Source organism: Panthera uncia, assembly GCF_023721935.1.
Source record: "Panthera uncia isolate 11264 chromosome B2 unlocalized genomic scaffold, Puncia_PCG_1.0 HiC_scaffold_24, whole genome shotgun sequence".
Classification (NCBI taxonomy): domain Eukaryota; kingdom Metazoa; phylum Chordata; class Mammalia; order Carnivora; family Felidae; genus Panthera; species Panthera uncia.
Window position 1 is genome coordinate 27,719,457 of NW_026057580.1, and position 18,778 is coordinate 27,738,234.

Genomic DNA, 18,778 nt, shown 5'->3' on the forward strand with positions numbered 1-18,778 from the left:
CACTTTTTGAAAATCTTTGAGCTGAAGGTTAGGTCTAGGTGACAACAAAGCATGAGTGGAAACAGAGGCATTACATACATGCAAATGCATGTTTGTTGTTTCTTGCCACCCCATTCACATGTAGTGTTTGTAAACAGAATCCCCCCAATACTGGGAGTTCAGTGAGACTCAAAATGAGTACAAGGTAAGTGTGTTGCTTCTAAAGACTGAGTAGGGATGCTGCCGACCCACCAAGAGATTATGCACACAGCCTGAACCACAACTTGCTTCCAGCATGGAAAGGCAATGGTGATCTAAGAAACTTGAAAGACCAAGGAGCTTAGCCTTCCTTTCTTACTTTCATTACTTCTCTGCATTGGCTAATCACTTACACTGAAAATGGTGACATCAAAGGAACGGGAGAGAGAGGGAAGCCCATAGATACCTTTCTTTTCAGTCTTTCCTCACACACCAGGAGGCCGAGGGGAAAGAGTGTGGACAGAATGTGGGTGTATCAAGAAGTGAAATAAAGACAATTGACTTAATTTTGTGCAGCTTCTCTAGAGTTCTGGCAAGAAAGAAATACACATGCAGGCATAAGCTCTAAAATACCAACTGCATAATTTTGGTGATTCTGCATATGAATTATATGGTTTTATATTTGCATTTTAAACTGACATAAATAGCAACTAAAAGACACCATAAAGGTTGAGAGACCACTGAGGTAAAGAAGTGCTTTCATTACCTTTTTTTTAAGTTTATTTATTTTGAGAGAGAGAGAGAGAGAGAGAGAGAGAGAGGTTGGGGCAGAGAGGAAGAGAGAATCTCAAGCACGTAATAGTGCAGAGCATGATGTGGGACTGGAACTCACAAACTGTGAGATCAGGACCTGAGCTGAAATCAAGAATTGGACGCTCAACTAAGCCACCTAGGTACCCCTCTCATTACCTTTTAATGGCATTTTTTCTTTGTTTTTTCAACAAGGGACCCTGAATTTTCATTCTCCAATGGGCCCCACAAATTACACAGCCTTGCCTGAGGGGGCCCTTTGTTGCCTTCATAAAACAAACTGGGAAAGAAAAGAAATGAAAACAAGATTGACCGTGCATCTGAGGCTGTTGGGAGGCTTTTTTAGGCAGATGAGACGTTGAGACTTGTGGGGGCAGATCTGCCTTGGGGTTTGTGGGGTGATGCTGATGCACACGTGGATCCTTAAAGGTCACATAGCTGCTAAGTGGTGCTCTTAACCATTGTCCGCGTAGCAGAGAAAGAGAAGTATGTGTCTGGTTGGAGCTGTGCCCATCACCATCCCTTCCTGAATGTTCCTCTCTGAGGAATAAAAAGAATAATAATATCTCTTAGGAGTTTTCTAAGGATTCAGTGATATTTAATGTGTAGGTATCAGCACAGTGCCAACCTAGCACATAGTAACTTCTCAACAGATTCAGGTTTTTTTTCTTTTCCCCTTGACTATTTCCTGATCTTAGCTTTGTGTATCCCATTTTCTTCCGCTGCTTCATTAATACAAAGCCTGGGAAGCAGGACTCCTGGTCCCTGGTCCGTGACCCCAAAGGGAAAACAGTAGAATTTTTCTTTTTTCTTCTTCCTAAAGCTATAGCCCTGATTGCCTCAGTCCATTACTCTGATCTAATTACAATTTTTTGGAGGGTCAACAATGGAGGTGAAGTGAAGTGACCTAAAGGTATGGTTTGTTAGCGTCCATTTATATGTCTCATGTCACTTTCCTGTAACTTAGTGAAGTGAAAATTTCTTGCCTTCAAGCACATAATAATATAAACAATGACATATTTCAAACAACCACCACTAATTGCATCCTCAAATTTAAGTGTTCCTTTATGACATTATTCTCTGAGTAGCTTTGAAGAATATATGGGCAATTTCTATTTTTACATTTGCCAATTCACCAAGTTACAGATGATATTTGGCATTGATACTATTAGATAGAGATTTTTAGTGTTTGACACAGTGAGTCTCTTCATGAAAAGAATTGGAACTGAGCTCACTTGGCATGCACAGCACAAAGCCAGTGAATCTTAATGAAACCAGGCTTAGGAAGAAGATTTTCAGACAAAGCAAGGGATATTTGTTGGATATTACTCAGGAGCTGGTGCTAAGAAGGAAGGATTTAGCGAGATTATGTTTTGCAAGTGATAAAGGGGAGGAAGGAAACAAGAGGAGAAGACTTTGGATGAATAGTAGTTAAGAATAACAAGATCTAGGAAGTGAATAAAAATCCTTTTAGAACGTACAGGAAAAAAAAAAAAAAAAACCCAAACCAAACAAACGTGGTCTCTCATTGGCTAGAAAGAAGAGTCATAACTCAATTCCACAAATATTGTTAAGCAGAGGGCTTTGAAGTGGGTATATTGTGGTGAGCCATATTAAGCATTATAACAACTCATAGTATTGCTTATAAGAAATGTCATGGGGGGAAGAAGATGAGACACTGGTCAGAAAAGCATCCAGCCTCATAATGGACAGAGAATAGTGACTTAGCAACAGAAGCAAGGACTTAGTCTAAGTGAAGAGAGGGATGGTAGCCCGGGTAACAATGATGAAAAATGGAAACAAAGGAATGCTTGTGCACTGTTGGTGGGATATAAATTGGTGCAACCACTGTGAAAAACAGTGTGGAGTTTCCTCAAAAAATTAAAAATAGAAATACCATAAAACCTAGTAATTCCACTAGTGGGTATTTATCCAAAGAAAATGAAAACACTAATTTGAAAAGATACATACACCCCAGGTTTACTGAATCACTATTTACAATAGTCAAGATATGGAGGTGTCCATTGATATATACATCAGGGGAGTAAATGGGGAGTAAATGGGGAGATGGGAAGGATGGGTGAAGGGGAGTGGGAGGTACAGGCTTGCGGTTATGGGATGAATAAGTCATCAGGATGTAAGGTACAGTGTAGGGAATACAGTCAATGGTTTTGTAATAGCGTTGTATGGTGACAGATGGCATCTACACTTGTGGACGTACCATAACGTATGAATCCTATGAATTGTATGAGTCACTATGTTGCACATCTGAAACTAATGTACATTGTGTATCCAATATACTTCAATTAAAAAAAAATGGAAACAAGGTGAAGGATGCTGCCATGGATATTCTGGAAGGAAAGATCAAAGAGGTTGAATTTTACTGGATTTGTCTGTTTGTAGCTTGTTTTTAAACCTAAAGGTTTTACTATTTATATCAGCAGTTCTCCAACATGGCTGGAGCATACCAGTACAGCCTCTGATTAACTGGAAAGTATGAGCAGGAAGGGGAAATTTATTATGTAGGAGAAAGGAAGGGTATCAAATGTTTCAGATAGTAAGCTCAGGAGAAATACAGGTCACTTTAATCTGAAGGAAAAAGAGAGGGACAAAAACAGACAGAAAATAGGCAGAACTTTGTAGCACTCCTACACACCATATGGTAATTGTAATGGAATTTTAATGAGAAAAAACATGCAGATTAAGTAACAGTAACAGTTATTAGAGTTGGGCTAATCAACTTCACCTTGAAGGAAGAGCTGAAGAAGAGTAGCTAGTGGTTGGAACTATTGATTCACCAACAAAGTCCTTAAAAGGAGGAATAAGACTCATGTATAAAAGAACCAACTGAAGCCTATGCATTGGAGAGAATTGCTGGGAGCACCTGTCCTGCTGTTTCTTCTGCTGATTCTGGTCAGTCACTGTCTGTTGTAAATCATAGATCTGCTCGAGCATGTGCTCTCACTTGGTCTGCTTAGAAGGATACCCCAGAAATTAGACCCTGGGAAAAGGCAGAAGCTCACTCTCAGGTGCCCTGGTGAAGGTTCAGCACCGTGTCAGATTCTTGGGCTGTTCCTTGGTTCTTCTGAGGGCGCATATTGGGAGTCTAAGACATTTATAGAGACAGTGCTGTAAAATCCCTGCATATTTTGGTGCTCACCAGTTAACCTAAAGGTTACCATTGAGACTTTTAAGGTCACAGAAGGATGAGAATTCTTGTTCAGATGTCAAACAATCTTTTAATTCCAACAGAATAAAAACTTTCTGAAGTATTTCACTTATGATGAAATTTTGATTTATTATTAGAGAAAGAGTGATTGTGATTTGTTCTTTCTTCAAACTATTCTTCCAATATGGTGAGGTATTATCATGTACTAAATCTAATGGTAATGTACTTGGAACCCACAGAAGTAAGAAGTGCCCCAGATGTCACAAGGGCAGGAGAGTTTAATCTTGGGCTCCTTGCTAATTGAACCTCTGGCTACTCATTTCCTCTTCTCTCTCTCTTTTGAAAAAATGGTGATGATAATACTAACACAGGATTGTCTCTAGTAATAACTTAAAGTTTTTTATAAGATCTTTGCAAATGGACTCAGAAATTCTAAGTGACAAGTGGATTTCTCCTCTCCCTTCTTCCTTTCCTGTCCTGAGTGAAAGAAGAGATGGGAGAGGAGCCACCAAGATGATTCTGTTTCCTTCTGTTCCAGTGAACCCTGCTTGGTGAACAGTTCCTGATTCCTGTGGGAGTTCCCTCTGAGAAGCCAGACCTTTGGTACAGATGCTTTGTGAGCATATTTGACTATTATTCCAGGGCCTGTAAAGCTTTTAGATTTCTGAAAGAAGGAAGCTGCTTTTTAATAAAATATTCTTGACATTGGTGCACAATGGTGCTGACACAGAGACACCAAGATAAACTTAACAAAGCTTTGGTGGACTGTTCACATGGTCATGAGCATGTATCTTCAGGTTTCGGAGAAGCTAAATTAGATATGAATGAAGAGTTAGATTGGGTAGGATTGATTTTAGGAAAAAAAAATGGAAGAAGCTTACGAAATTAGAATTGAAGCTAACGTGATGCAAAGCAAAAAATATATCTAGGCTGATATGTGAGAAATAAGACTCAAAAGAATGAAAGTGTCACCTACTGGAACAATTCACATTGAGTAGTGGAAGATTCTAGACCTTCAAGCCATTTTTACTCCATATTCAGTGACAGTGTCTGCTTTAGTGAGTGCTAAACTACAATTAGGATGTGACTGGAACACACATTCTCGGTTTATCTCAAGATCGGTACGGTACAGCTTTATGGTGGCAAACTCTTAGCTTCCTGTTCTGTTGATATGACCATTAAAGTAAGGATATTCTAGCACTTTGAAAGCATCAGAACCATGCTTTCTGATAGCCATGTCCACGATGCTTGTTAGCCCTTGTGTACAATGGAGACCAAGTAGTTTCTACTTTAGGGGATTAGATGATTAAAATGTGGGCAATGTAAACTGGCTACTGTTTGTGGCCAAATCAGGATGCTATCCTGGCTTCCAGCTGTGCTGGTGAACAGACAGTGAGGTCAGGATGATAGTAACAACAAATGCAACGCTGTGCTCAGAGTACATGAAAATGTGATAAAATGCATATCCTGAGGCTACATATGGCGCATATTTTTCTGTGTTTTGAATAAAAAGACCTGAGACTAGAAAAAGTGGGAAGTCTGGATCTCTCTTGCTGTTTGCTGTCAGAGATGAGAACATGAAAATAAAGGATGTAAACACCAGTTTGTGGGTAGACTTGAATTTCCATAAGGTGTTTTCTTCTTGGAAGTGTAGAACAAACAGTGAAGATGTGGGCTTATAGGTGACTGATTTGCACTTGGCCCCTCCTCTTTTTTTGCCCTCTGAATGTTCTTCTATGATATCAAGGTTACCTCCATTGAACTATGCTTAAACAAACATTCCTTTCCATTATGTATATACATATATATATACACACATATATAAAGGGGGGATTTGCAAGGATCTACATATTTTTGTCATTTTCAATGCCGTTTAAGCACTGGTCAAATGTGACAATTTTCATGTATTTCTCAGTCAGTAAAGGGAATTAGTTTAATGTGTTTTTTTGGACAGTCTTAAGAACTCAAATTATGTAATAACCTAGACAATGTTGACATTATGGTCCAGGATATTTAATTTCATAAAAGCTAAGATTTGATAGTTTGAGGTTGTCAGGAGGAAATTCTCACAATTTCTAGTCACTATGATGTGATTACAGAGGAAAATAATGAACATTTTTCTATAGTAAAAAATATTGGAGATGAGCATACACTGTCAGTTGTGTTACAAGATGCCTCAGTACTATGGAGTTGGGAGATGTGTAACATTAAGGAATTGGCTACAACCTGCTCTCTCATTCATCAGGCATCTTCCTTCTGCCCGATCTGAATCAAGGCTCTATAAAAAACAGGCTGAGCTGATTAGATTTTGTGACACTCCCCCTTTCATTTTTCTTTTTCTCTCCCGTAGATGACATTCATTTCATTTTTCCCCCCAGAAAAACATCAAGCAATATTTATGTGCTCTTATTTCTGTTACAGTTAATAACCAAGGGCTTGAAGTAAATAAGAAATTAGTTGGCATGAAATATAAGGTAACCTTTCATAGTTAATTACTGCAGCATAGAAGACCTACATGCCAGGGACTGACATAAAGCTATGCACACAAAGCACTTAGGTACGTAGATCAAATATCCAGGGAGTTAAATATTTGTGTTCTGAAAAATTCTACCACTGTATTATACCTTTGAAATATAGGCTAATGTTAAGATTTTACCTCGCATTTCAAGGAGGTGAAGAGAGATAGGTGGGCCCCTTCCACCCTTTATTTAGGTCCTACCTTCTTCACTACAATCCACATCAATCTTGATACACAGTATTACAAACTGACCAGGATAGACTCTGTCTTCAGAGAGTCTTTCAGTTAGTGGGAGAATCAATAAGCACGTAATTATTGATTTCTCACACAGTACAATCATGTGAATGATACAGTTGAGGATTCAAAAGATATTAAAGACATGGATTGTCCAAAAGGAATTTAAGATTAATCTTGCTGATGGACAAGATTAAGATTATGAAATTGCCACTATTCTCATGTTTTTGATTTATGAATATGGTAGCTTCATATGATTTGGAGTAGTGATTATGAATGGCAAGGCATAATTATCATGGGATATAAACTACAAATTCTATATAGGCTCTGTGTGGATAGGCTATAAGGAGACCCAAATTCATCAGAGGATGTTGCACAGTATGGGAAAAGGTAGAGAGAACTGTGCTGGGCATTCCAGGCAAAGGAAGCTGTGAAGGTAGGGTGAGAGGGGGTGATGGACCTCAGATGGAAGAAACTGGCCGCTTACATAGAGTGCTGAGCTAGGGACTAGCTCGGCTCAGGCTGGGAGAGAACAGAGCTAGGGATGCCAGCCAGTGGGGCTGCTCCAGCACTATTTGTAGGGGATTGGTTGAAATGGAAGGTACAGAGGTGCCTGGGTGGCTTAAACAGTTAAGCCTCCAACTTTGACTCAGGTCATGATCTCACGGTTCGTGGGTTTGAGCCCTGTGCTGACAGCTCAGAGCCTGGAGGCTGCTTCAGATTCTGTGTTTCCCTCTCTCTCTGCCCCTCCCCACTCATGCTCACTCTCTCTCTCTCTCTCTCTCTGTCTCTCTGTCTCTGTCTCTCTCTCTCTCAAAAATAAACATTAAAAAAAAGAAAGAAATGGAAGGCACAGAATAAGAAACACACCAATGGGAACAGATTTTCTGACTGGTCTACTTGGACCAGAGTTCTACTTTCTAAATTCCATCTTTTGTATCAGTTATGTACCTCTCTTCATTCAGTGATGGCTGTTTTTCAGACTCTGTGATGGATGCTGTGTATACCAGACATGGTTTCTTAACTCTGACTTAGTATTGTTGGTTAACAAATTTTAAGTATGTCTGTTGTGACTCCCTAAATCGATTATAAGTTTTGGTGTAACAGGGACCATGGATTTTTGCATTTATTCTTTCAAAAACTGTAATGAGTGTCTGTATGTGACAGCCACCCTTGGTATAAAAAAGAGAAGCCACTGTTCTGGTTCCCAAAGAGATCCAGACAGTTAAAATAAGATAGGATAATCGTTACCAGCAAACTGCAGTGACATCAATTCTTAAATTTTCCGGGAAGGGTTAAAGACTTCAAAGAAGAGTGATCTTTTGAGCTGAGGCTTAAAGGATAGAAGTGTTTGGAAGCATGAAAATGAAGTGTGGACGGCCCAGGAAGGTGGAACGGCCTGGTCAAAAGCTCACACATGGAGGACACAATGACATGATGTAGAATGTACACATGTACCTACTACTGCTAGGTGCAGGGTGGAATGAGAGAAAATGAGATTGTGCAAATAGGCAGGGGCTGGATAAATGTCTGTACATATTATGCAAAGGATCTTAGCTGGGACATTGTGAAGAAGCATGGTGATTGAGCAAGATCAGTTTGGATCTGAATGTTAGAACAATCCCCAGTAGCAGGCGGGGAACAGAGAGGAAGGAGGCTGGGCATGACTGGGCAAGGAGACTGGGAAGAAGGTTATTGCTGTTGCAATAGTCTGTGATAGACTAAGCACAATGAGGAGAAGAAAGAATAAAGAAGGAGAGAATAAAAAAGCAGCAAATGGGAGGTAAAATGGACAGACTTTGGTGTTTGATAGAACAGGGGAGACAAAATGTAGAGAAGACAAGGACCTTTCCTGTCTTATTACTAAGTGTATCTCCAGCACCTAGAAGAATGCCTCATCTAGGCTCTCAGCAAATATTTGTCAAAATGAATTAAAGGGAGAAATCCAGATGGTTCCTGGGTTTCTAGTTGAAGCAGACTGTTTACTATGGCAGTTGCCAACTGAAGAGATACAGGAGGGGAAGACAATGTATTCACCTGTTGGCCACTGTGGGGCATGTTGGTGGTTTCCAGAAGAGCCAAACTATAAGACATACATTATAAGGGAGTGGGGGGTATGGAAGGAAGAAGAGCTAATAAGAGAAATGACAAATATGACTGCAGAAACATAGGGATAGAGTTAGGTTAGGTTAGAATCACAAGTTGAGTGAGGCATTTTCAAGCTGAAATGTTTGACAGGGTAATTTGTCCAGAGAATTCAATGAGAATTGAAGTCTGGCAAAATCAGTGCTCAGCTTTGGAGAACTCAGGGAGGAATATCATCAGTGTTGGGAAATGAAGGTCCTTTGCCTTTTTGTGTGGATGTGTCAGAGATTACAGGTTGGTTTACATTTCCTTTATATAAACTCCGTAGCCCTGTGCATCTTTGAACCTGAGAAAGATAAAGGCAGCATACAAAATGGTGATTTTAGTAGTAACAACCAAAAAGCAGGTCAGAGATTGATGTTCCTAAATAAGAAAAATACCTAAATGTGGACATAATACTGTTAAAAACAATGACTTAGATCATAGTCTCTTATACAGAATAGACAATTGCAAATAGTATTAATAGTAATCATAGTAATTGTTTTTTAAGTTTATTTGTTTATTTTTGAGAGAGAGAAAGCAAGCAGGGGAGGGGCAGAGACAGAAGGAGAGAGAGAATTCCAAGCAGGCTCTGTGCTGTCAGTGTAGAGCCCTACACGGGGCTCAATCTCATGAACTGTGATATCATGGCCTGAGCAAAACCAAGAGCCGGATGCTTAAACGACTGAGCCACCCAAGCACCCAATAATTATGTTTTAAAGTAATGTGTCTTTCTTTAATTAATAACTTTATGCAACATAATGATGAATCATCCCAACATATGACATAATGAGCAATAATAACTTATCTTAGTCATTCTCCATATATGGTCTAATTTAGCTGGTCCCTACAGGTTTTGAGTAGTTGCTCTCAAATATTAGTTACATAAAAAGCACTTAATGTGCTTGATAAAATTCTATCTTTTGATTCAAGAGGGTTTGAGAATTAGTATTTTAACAAACACCCTCATGTGATTCTGACACAGGTGTGAAGAGGTCCTACTTAGAGAAACATGGCCTTAAAAAAAGCTCTTTAGTGCTACTTTCATTTTTTAAGCTGGTGTTCTTGCTCCCTCACGTGGTCCAGTGCGGAATTGCATATTTCAGAATCTCATTTTCACTCCTTAGAAGATAGAGCTCCACAATATATCTACCTATTATCTAGCCTTTATTTAGCCTTTCTATAAACCTAAAAATGCAAGCACAGAGTGAACATTCAGGTCCTTACATGTAAAGTAGATGACTAGAGAAGACCAAAAAAATGTCATATGAAAGCTTCCACAATTTACAAATGCTGTGGCCAAAACATTGCTTTGTCTGTTTTTTTTGTTTGTTTGTTTTTGTTTTTGTTTTTTTTTTGAGAATTTTAAAGGAATCTCTGTAGAAGAGTACTGAAGAGTTACTTGGTGGGAGCATTTTCATGGACCCAGTGTTTATTCTTTACTTGGTTCTCCCTCTGCATCTTTCAGGATTTAGAAGATTTGTTTTTAAAATGAGACAGACCCAGGGTCTTCCCTGTTCATTTGAATTTTTCATCTGCCAGTATTTTTTGGGGGGGGAGGGAGGTGAGGAGGTGCCAATTAAGAGGATATAATTGATAAACATGTGATGAAGGATGTATGGAGTAAAGAGGGGTAAAAACTCCTTCTTATTTCCCTTTCTTCCTGCCTTCTAGCGGTCATTCAACAGATATTTATTAAAACCACCTGAGAGGCTTTATGGGTGATGTAGTGATAACGGGACACCATTTTTATGAACGAGAAGAGAAATTTAGTAAACCAAAGTTTGTAATAAAGGGTCTGTGCTCTAAATGTAGGGCAGGCTATCAATGCTCAGAGGCAGGGGAGATGGATGTAAGGGGTGGGAGAAGGGTAGCCATTGGGGAAATCCTAATGCAGAAGATGGCATCTGAACTGGAAACCCCCAAGAATGGTTACTTTTTAAAACCTTTGTGCAACTGTATTGTTGTCTTACATATCATACAATTATCTGTTTTTATGGTGGGTCTTCTATTCATTTATTCAATACTGCTCGTGTGTTAGCCAGTGTGCTAAGTGTGGGTATATGAAGTTGAGGATTGTCTTGTCTCTGTCCACATAGAGCTCCCATTCTAGTAGTGGAGACTGACAAAAATAAACTATATAAAAATAGATTAAAGAATTATAAATTAAGGCATCGACTTTGAAGAAAATACACAAGAAGCTGGGGTACAGGATAACTTGGATGCAGTGTGATAATATCTGTTCTGAAGGTGGCTGGGGAAGGCCTCCCTGAGAAAATGGAAGCTGTCATGTTTACTGAGTCCAATTCTATTTTAAAAACTTTTCTTGTATCAACTATGTTAAGCCTCACAACTCCATTGGAGAATGTGCCATTGCTAAACCCATTTGAAAAGTGAAGAAACTGAGGCACAGAGACATTAAGTAACTTGACACATAATTTGTAAGTGGTGGAGACTGGATCCAAGTCTACACATCCAGGCCCTACAGGCTGCTCAGAGCCATCTCCTGTCAAGGCAGAGGAAAGAGCCTGCACAACATCTCTGAGACAGGCAAGCACTTGGTGGTTCAGGTTCTGGGAGAAGATCTGCAGGAGATGAGCGAAGAGACGGGGAGAGCTTGAGGTTGGAGACAGAGACAGGGGTCTGGTCCTACCCTCTGAGAACAGGGTAAGGAGGTCTAGACTGCATTTGAAGTACAGTGGAAAGTCACAGGTGGGTTTTAACCAAGGTTTTTAAAAAAGTAACTCTTGGTGCAACTTGGAGAATGGACTACAGGCAGGAGACGTGGTGGGGGGACTAGTTCGGAGGAGGTCATACAGTTTGGCACTAGAGGTGGAGAAGAGATTCAAACAGACTTTGGAGGTGAAATGAACAGCACTTCACATGATAGAGAGCCCCCGCTGCATCCTTCCCGAAGTGGCTGGAGGCGGACACACCACCCTTCACTTGGAGTGTGGGCTCTTTTCAGCCATGTGCTAACACAGAGCCCGATTTTCAGCATTAGAGATAGTCACTGAATGAACTGAAAACAACAGAATATGGGAGCACTTAAGTAGCTCACTGAGCATCCAACTTCGGCTCAGGTCATGATCTCAAGGGTTTGTGGGTTTGAGCCGCATGTTGGGCTCTCTGCTGTCAGTGTGGGGCCCACTTCAGATTCTCTGTCCCCCTCTCTCTGCCCCTTCCCTGTTCTCTCTCTCAAAAATAAACATTAGAAAAAAAAAAAAAGAACAGAATATGTTATTTACCCTAGCAAAATAGAAAAAATGGTTCAGAGAGAGGTCTTTTTCTGGTGTAGTATGTTGATTTCACAGATGAGAATACTGAACTCAGAGAAGGTAGGTGCTTAATTGCTTAACTAGTTAGCTGCTGACTTGGGAGTAAAATATATGCGCCTTTCCTTGATCCCACACATGTATAACTTATTTCTACTTGAGACAGACAAATTTAACTTAGAAGTTGATTTCCCACCAATTCTAGGGCAATGGAGTACTTTATTACAGGCCGAGCACTTTCTTAATTATTTACTTCTTTAATTTGGAACGGTTTCCTTTGAGGGCAACCATACCCATTTTACAACACATGGTGAAATGATATTCTTGCTGGGAAATGCCCTTCTCTCCTTATGTATGGAAAAGGAAGACACAGGAAAGGACAAATCAATAAGCTCACCTCTCACGTGACTTACTCACCGTCTCTACCCTCATGTTTGCCTGTAGGAATTCTTGCCCTTGATTATAAGAAGTAGCCCTGGTGTGAACAGGGCTTCAGAAAGGGTCAGGGAACTTCAGAACACTGGACTACAAGGAACCTGCTCGAGGCAGAAAGCATGAGGAGGCTGCATTTAGGCAAATGTCTCCTTTATCCACAGCCAATTAGGGTATCCACGAAGAATTTCGTATTCTGAAAGGAGCTAAGCAAGTCCTAGAGGGTTCAATTAATCTTACCATGGCCCTTCTGTCCAGTGAAAAATATTAAGTTATTTTGCAGTGCTGAGTGATTATTTGCCAGCTGAAACTTCAAGTGGAATTCATAATCGAAGCCGATGTCTGGGATCCGTGAATAAGCCAGGAATGAAGTGTATCCAAAGGCATCTGTGCCACTGAACCTGGGCTGAGTAATATTAACAGCTGTGGAAAAACCCAAACCAAATAGTTAAAATAAACCTGCACATGTACTTGTAAAAGGAGGGCAATGTTTTGCTGATGCATCTGGCCGGATAGGCTGTTTACTATCACATTAATGAGACTTAAGTGCCCTTCAGCATTGAGCAACTAAGTGACTCAATGGGGAATTTCAAAACCAGAACAAAGAAAGTGCAGTGTTTTGAGATCCTGTATATAACCCTTTCCCTTGCATTGCCTTCCTACATAATGAAGAATTTACTTAAAAAGCAAAGCCCTATATTGTAGGGTAATTTTAGAAATAAGAAAGATCAGCAGCAGCCAAAGTATTTGCCAAGGTGCTTTGTAAATATGATTTGGCATTCAAACACTGGCTATGACTTAAACAGGAATTCACAGCTTGACACAAACTGTGCTTTTCTAATCCTGCACTTCTGGAAGAGACAATGCCATACATCTGGGTGGGAAAGGCAAGAGATGGGCAGGAAACAGATCAGTTTCCATCACCATATTGTTAATGACCAAAACTTTTCTTTAAGTAGAAATCTTTGTTTAAAAAAATATGTTTATTCTTACTCTGTTAAGATGCTTGTTACAAAATGAAAGCATAGACTTCAATAGGACTGAAACTGTAGGGAGATTTAGTAGAAACAGGAAATGGTTAAAAACGAAGTTCAAGAGCCAGTGTGGACAAAACAATTTAATTGAGAGGTACTGCTAACCAGCTAGGCTCTTTTCGTCCTGCCTCTAATCTTCTTGTCTCCAACTTTGCTCTTTTATTGCTGTTTTGTTTGTAAATAGTCCCAACTGGCTTTTATTTCCCCTCTCCGAGAGGACTATAGGAAACAGGAAGGGGCTTTTGATCCCGATCCCTGTCTGTTAGGGATGGTATTCCTGGATTAAAAGATGTTCCTAGGATTTATTTTTATTAGTTTGAGACAGCTTGATAGAGGGAAGAACTCCTTATTTTGATTACCTTATATTGCTCCTTTCTCAAGAGATATTGGCTCTCCCGGGAAGTTGTAAAACTAGAAGTTTTATAAGCCTTAAGAAATATCCTCACTCTGGTGATGCTTAAAACAAAAGAGCTTGTTATGTCTGGTTATAATTGCTTAAACAGCAAATAACTGTACTATCCTGAGGAAAGTGATCCTACTTATTGGAGGCTTTTATTTCTGTTTGCTTCATATAACCATTCAAGTAGGGTAATGTGTGGAATCAGCCGAGTAAGATTTTGCTAAAATCTTATCAGTTTATTCCTTGGGATGCGTGGTCTCTGATGTTATTTTTCCTCAAAAGTCACCAGAATCTGAAGCAAGAATTTGAGACATATCACATCTTATCTTTATTTTTTAGCTAATGAAGTAATATATAGTTTGTATTCCAGAGACATTAAAGCTGTTCCTATCCGGGATTTCCCTTGGGGTAGTATTGTACGTATAGTAGTTCAAGGAAATGAAATGTACTGGCAATGAAACAAGATAAAAAACTAACAGAGTTTTGATGTTGCCATTAAAAACAATAGAATTCAACTACACTTAATATTAAAATAGAGGAATTTTGTTTTTTTTAGGAAGGACTTTTAAAAAAAAAACATTTCTTCTTGTTAACAATTTACAACTAGGTCTACTTAAAGTTTTAATACATTTAGGTTAGATCAAGAGATGTACATCTCAGATGCACCTCACTGTCAGATGCTGTGCTAGATGCTGGTAACACAAATAATAAAGCACGATCTCAAATCCCAAGGAACTAGTGTGTGGTCAATTAATTTATCCAAATGAACTGGATGGAAAGTGGAGTTGAAAGGTGATAAGAAGCAATTCACCTGGCAGATAAAAAGGAAAGATCATTTCAGGTAGAAAGAACAGCATGTTTCCAGGCGGGGAGGCCCAAACAGCATGTCATAGAGTATACAATTTTAGAATGAAGTATAAAAAGGAAAAGTAGAAGTGAATGTAATGAGATAGACAGGGGTCAAATTATGAAGGGCTTGATATTTTCTCTACAATCTTTAAGTGGTTGGGCTATGGTCAGAGTTGCCTTTTAGAAATGTCATCTAGTGATGCAATGTGAAGGTTGGATTAGATGGAGAGAGCTGGAGGACCAAACTTGGTTAAGAATGAAATTAGGGGCACGCCTGGGTGGCTCAGTCAGTTAAACGCCTGACTTCGGCTCAGGTCATTGTGGGTTCAAGCCCTGCATCAGGCTCTGTGCTGACAGCTCAGAGACTGGACCCTGCTTTGGATTCTGTGTCTCCCCGTCTCTCTCTCTGCTCCTCCTCCCCTGCTTATGCTCTGTCTCTCTCTTTCAAAAATAAATAAATGTTAACAAAAATTAAAAAAAAAAAGAATGAAATTAGGACTTTGATGACACCAAGAAATATAACAATGAATTAAGCTTACACTGAGTTGTAGATGTGAGGAAATTTACAGGTCATTCAAAAAATAAGGGAATGTGTGATATTTATATGAACAGTGAATAGAAATGTGACACAATTTCATACAACTGAAAAGAAATGTGACACAATTTCAAATACTGAAAAGAAGTATAATGTATACTGAAGACTGAGGATAACCATGCCCACAGGAATGGATCTGTCACTTCCCCGGGCATTTCTTAGTCTAACACTACACTGTCAAATAATGTAGCAACTCACCACATGTGGCTGTTGTGCACCTGAGCTGTGGCTCAGCTGACTGAGATGGGCTTAGTATGGAGAAAAGAATGTGAAATATCTTATTAATAACATTTTATATGCATTAGATATTGGGTTAAATAAAATATATTATTAAAATGAATTTCACCTCTTTTTACTTTTAAAAATGTGGCTACTAAAAAACAAAATTATAGAGGCAGCATTCAACTGAATAGCACTGCAGAGAGAATCACATATCTCTAGGCAGGTAAGATGTTGCTCTAAACCCTTAGTTGTGATTTACTTCAAGGCGCTTTGTCTTGTGGCAACTCTGAGCCTGTGAAAAGATAGGGCTTCTAAGGGAAAGAATAGGAATCAGGAGAAGGGGCCAAGGAATGTCTAGCCCACTTGTGAAGAGTCCCCTGTGTCCTCATGCACATTGTCTCCATTACACTTGATCAGGCAGGAGAACACCGAGGGACCCAAATTAGAAAAAGAGGGCATTCAACTTTACAAATGATTCTTTCCAGTTCTTGAAAGTAAACTCTTTATGATCTTCAACCAGGCAACATTTGGTTAATTTGATTACTCTATTACACAAATTCCCAGATCAGACTTCTAGAAGTGTCAGTCGTCATCAAATCAGTAGATTGAACAGATTGTAATGAGAATATTTTAGGGCTATTAAATGAATTTTTTTCTTTTGTAATCCCTAGTTGCCTCATGGTCTCCATATGTGAACTTCTGCATTTTTTTCTTCAGTTCTTTTAAAGTTACAGCAATAGATTGGGACCCTGAGGAAGGAAGGGGAATGCTGGGATTTGAGCTAAATATTAATTATTTAGTGTGTGGAAGAAGGGAGCAAAATCAGTAACAGCAGATTGGGATGTTTCAGGCAGTCGAAAAGTCTTATGTTTCTCAACATCACCTAGGGTCATTAAAAATTCTACAAACCTTCAATGATGGGGGCATGTCATAATCTTTTTTATAATATAGCACTTGGATGTAGGCTCAATGTAGAATCTGTGCACAACATATTACATTATGCTTACAAAATACATTTTAGCAAAAATTACCGTAATAGAAAGGTACAAACTTCTGTCTTCTAGAAAATTTGCCACGGCAAAATTTTCTCATTCCCAATCAGGACAGAGAAATGATGCATTGTTGTTTTGAATGCAACTGTATTTCTCTCTCTTTTTAGAATGTTTATTTTTGAGAGAGAGAGAGCACGAGTCGGGGAGGGGCAGAGAGAGAGGGGGACAGAGGATCCCAAGTTGGCTCCACCCTGACAGCAGAGAGCCTGATGTGGGGCTCAAACTCACAAACCGTGAGATCATGACCTGAGCCTAAGTCAGACGCTCAATGGACTGAGCCACCCAGGTGCCCCTGTATTTTGTTCTTTAAAAAATATTTTGTAGTTAGTTCTTTATCTGGATTATCGATGTTTTATGCATAGAAGTGACCAAGAAGAGCTACTGGAAGGTGGGTAGAAGACACATATGGAGCTCAGATTGCAGAACACCTTTCAACTCTGCAATCAGCGATGCCTCCTGAAGCCCACTGGCTGGCAGTGACACATAAGGTACTAATATCACCTCACATTTTGAGGAGAGGCCACTGGAGACAGCCGGCTCAGACTGGATTTTGGATTTCCTCACTTTCTATGTAAATTTGAGCAAGTTAACTTCTCTGTTTTAGTTTCTTTGTCTCTAAAATGAGGATAGTTAAGAGTATCCAAATTTTGTGTGAAGAATGAGAAAAGCATGTGGCTTTAGGAAACACATCTGAGCTAACCACAAATCTCCAGTGGGCAAGCCTCTTGTGCACTCTCTGCCATCCTTTTGACATTTTCCCAATTGAGTCACTAAGGCAACTTAATTTACACCTCCTCTTTCCCCCTCTAACATCTAACATTCAACGTCTCTCAATTAATGATCTTGCTTTTATTGCGAAAAATAAACTCAGAACAGAGAACTACCCCATCCTTCCACCATCAAATCTTCCCCATCTCAAATCTCTCATTTTAATCCATGTGTTCTGCCTTCTCTCTGGTTACAAAGCTGCCTGCCTGGATATTGGATCCACTCCTCATTTACTCAAGGACATTGTTTCAGCAATTCTTTCCCATTTCCCAGGAGACACCAAACTCTTCTTCTCTATTGAACTAAATATGCTAAAATATCTCCATTTGAAAAAACTGCTTTTCTCAACTCCACATTCCTCAGAAAAACAACTACTCCTTGTTTTTCTGCTCATCATTCTAGTAAGACTCTTCTAAAGAGTATCTGTGTTGAGTTTTTCTTCTCTGCTCTTTCTTTTCTTCCTTCCTTCCTTTTCTTTCTTTCTTCCTTTTCTTTCTTCCTTCTCTTTCTTTCTTTCTTTCTTTCTTTCTTTCTTTCTTTCTTTCTCCCCCCACCCCCCGTTTCTTTACCATTCACTCTTGATTTTATTGCAGTCAGGTTAGCATCTCTCTTTCCTTTGAAATTTCTTATGTGAAGGTCACTAGTGACCACCATCTTTTTACATTCAGTGCCAATTCTCTGTTTCCTTCTTATTCAATGTCTCAGGAGCAGCTGACATAGTTGATTATTCCTTTCTCTTGAAATGCTTTCATCTTTCCTCCCAACCAAATCTCTTCCCCAGTCTTCTCTTTGTTCAGAACAAAAACTTATCATAATCTAAATTGTTTCTGTCTCTGCCACCGCAACCAGTTGACTGGAAAATCCAGCTTATTTTCAAAATATATCTTCACTACTTCTCATCACCTCCATCAATACCACAAAGTCTACCGCACTATACACTCTAGCCTGGACTACTATTTGCTTCTTTTTTTTAAATTTTTTTTATTTAAAAATTTTTTTTTTAATATTTATTTATTTTTGAGACAGAGAGAGACAGAGCATGAACAGGGGAGGGGCAGAGAGAGAGGGAGACACAGAGTCTGAAACAGGCTCCAGGCTCCGAGCCATCAGCCCAGAGCCCGACACGGGGCTCAAACTCACGGACTGTGAGATCGTGACCTGAGTTGAAGTCGGACGCTTAACCCACTGAGCCACCCAGGCACCCCTACTATTTGCTTCTTAACTGGTCTCCTTTGCCACCTTTGTCCCAGGCAGTCTTGTTTTCATATTGAAGCTAGTGTGAACTTTTAAATATTAATTGCACATTTTAAAGTCCTCTAGTGTTTTCACTTGAATTTT

The 18,778-nt window shown here is 39.4% G+C and overlaps 1 protein-coding gene across 1 annotated transcript in view; it reads right to left on the reverse strand.

The window, feature by feature from the left end:
* The window catches only part of EYS (eyes shut homolog), a 1,624,793-nt gene that overhangs the window by 74,489 nt on the left and 1,531,526 nt on the right, over positions 1–18,778 (reverse strand). The window contains 1 exon segment of the mRNA XM_049653864.1: positions 12,761–12,943. Coding sequence (XP_049509821.1) covers positions 12,761–12,943 — 183 coding nt within the window.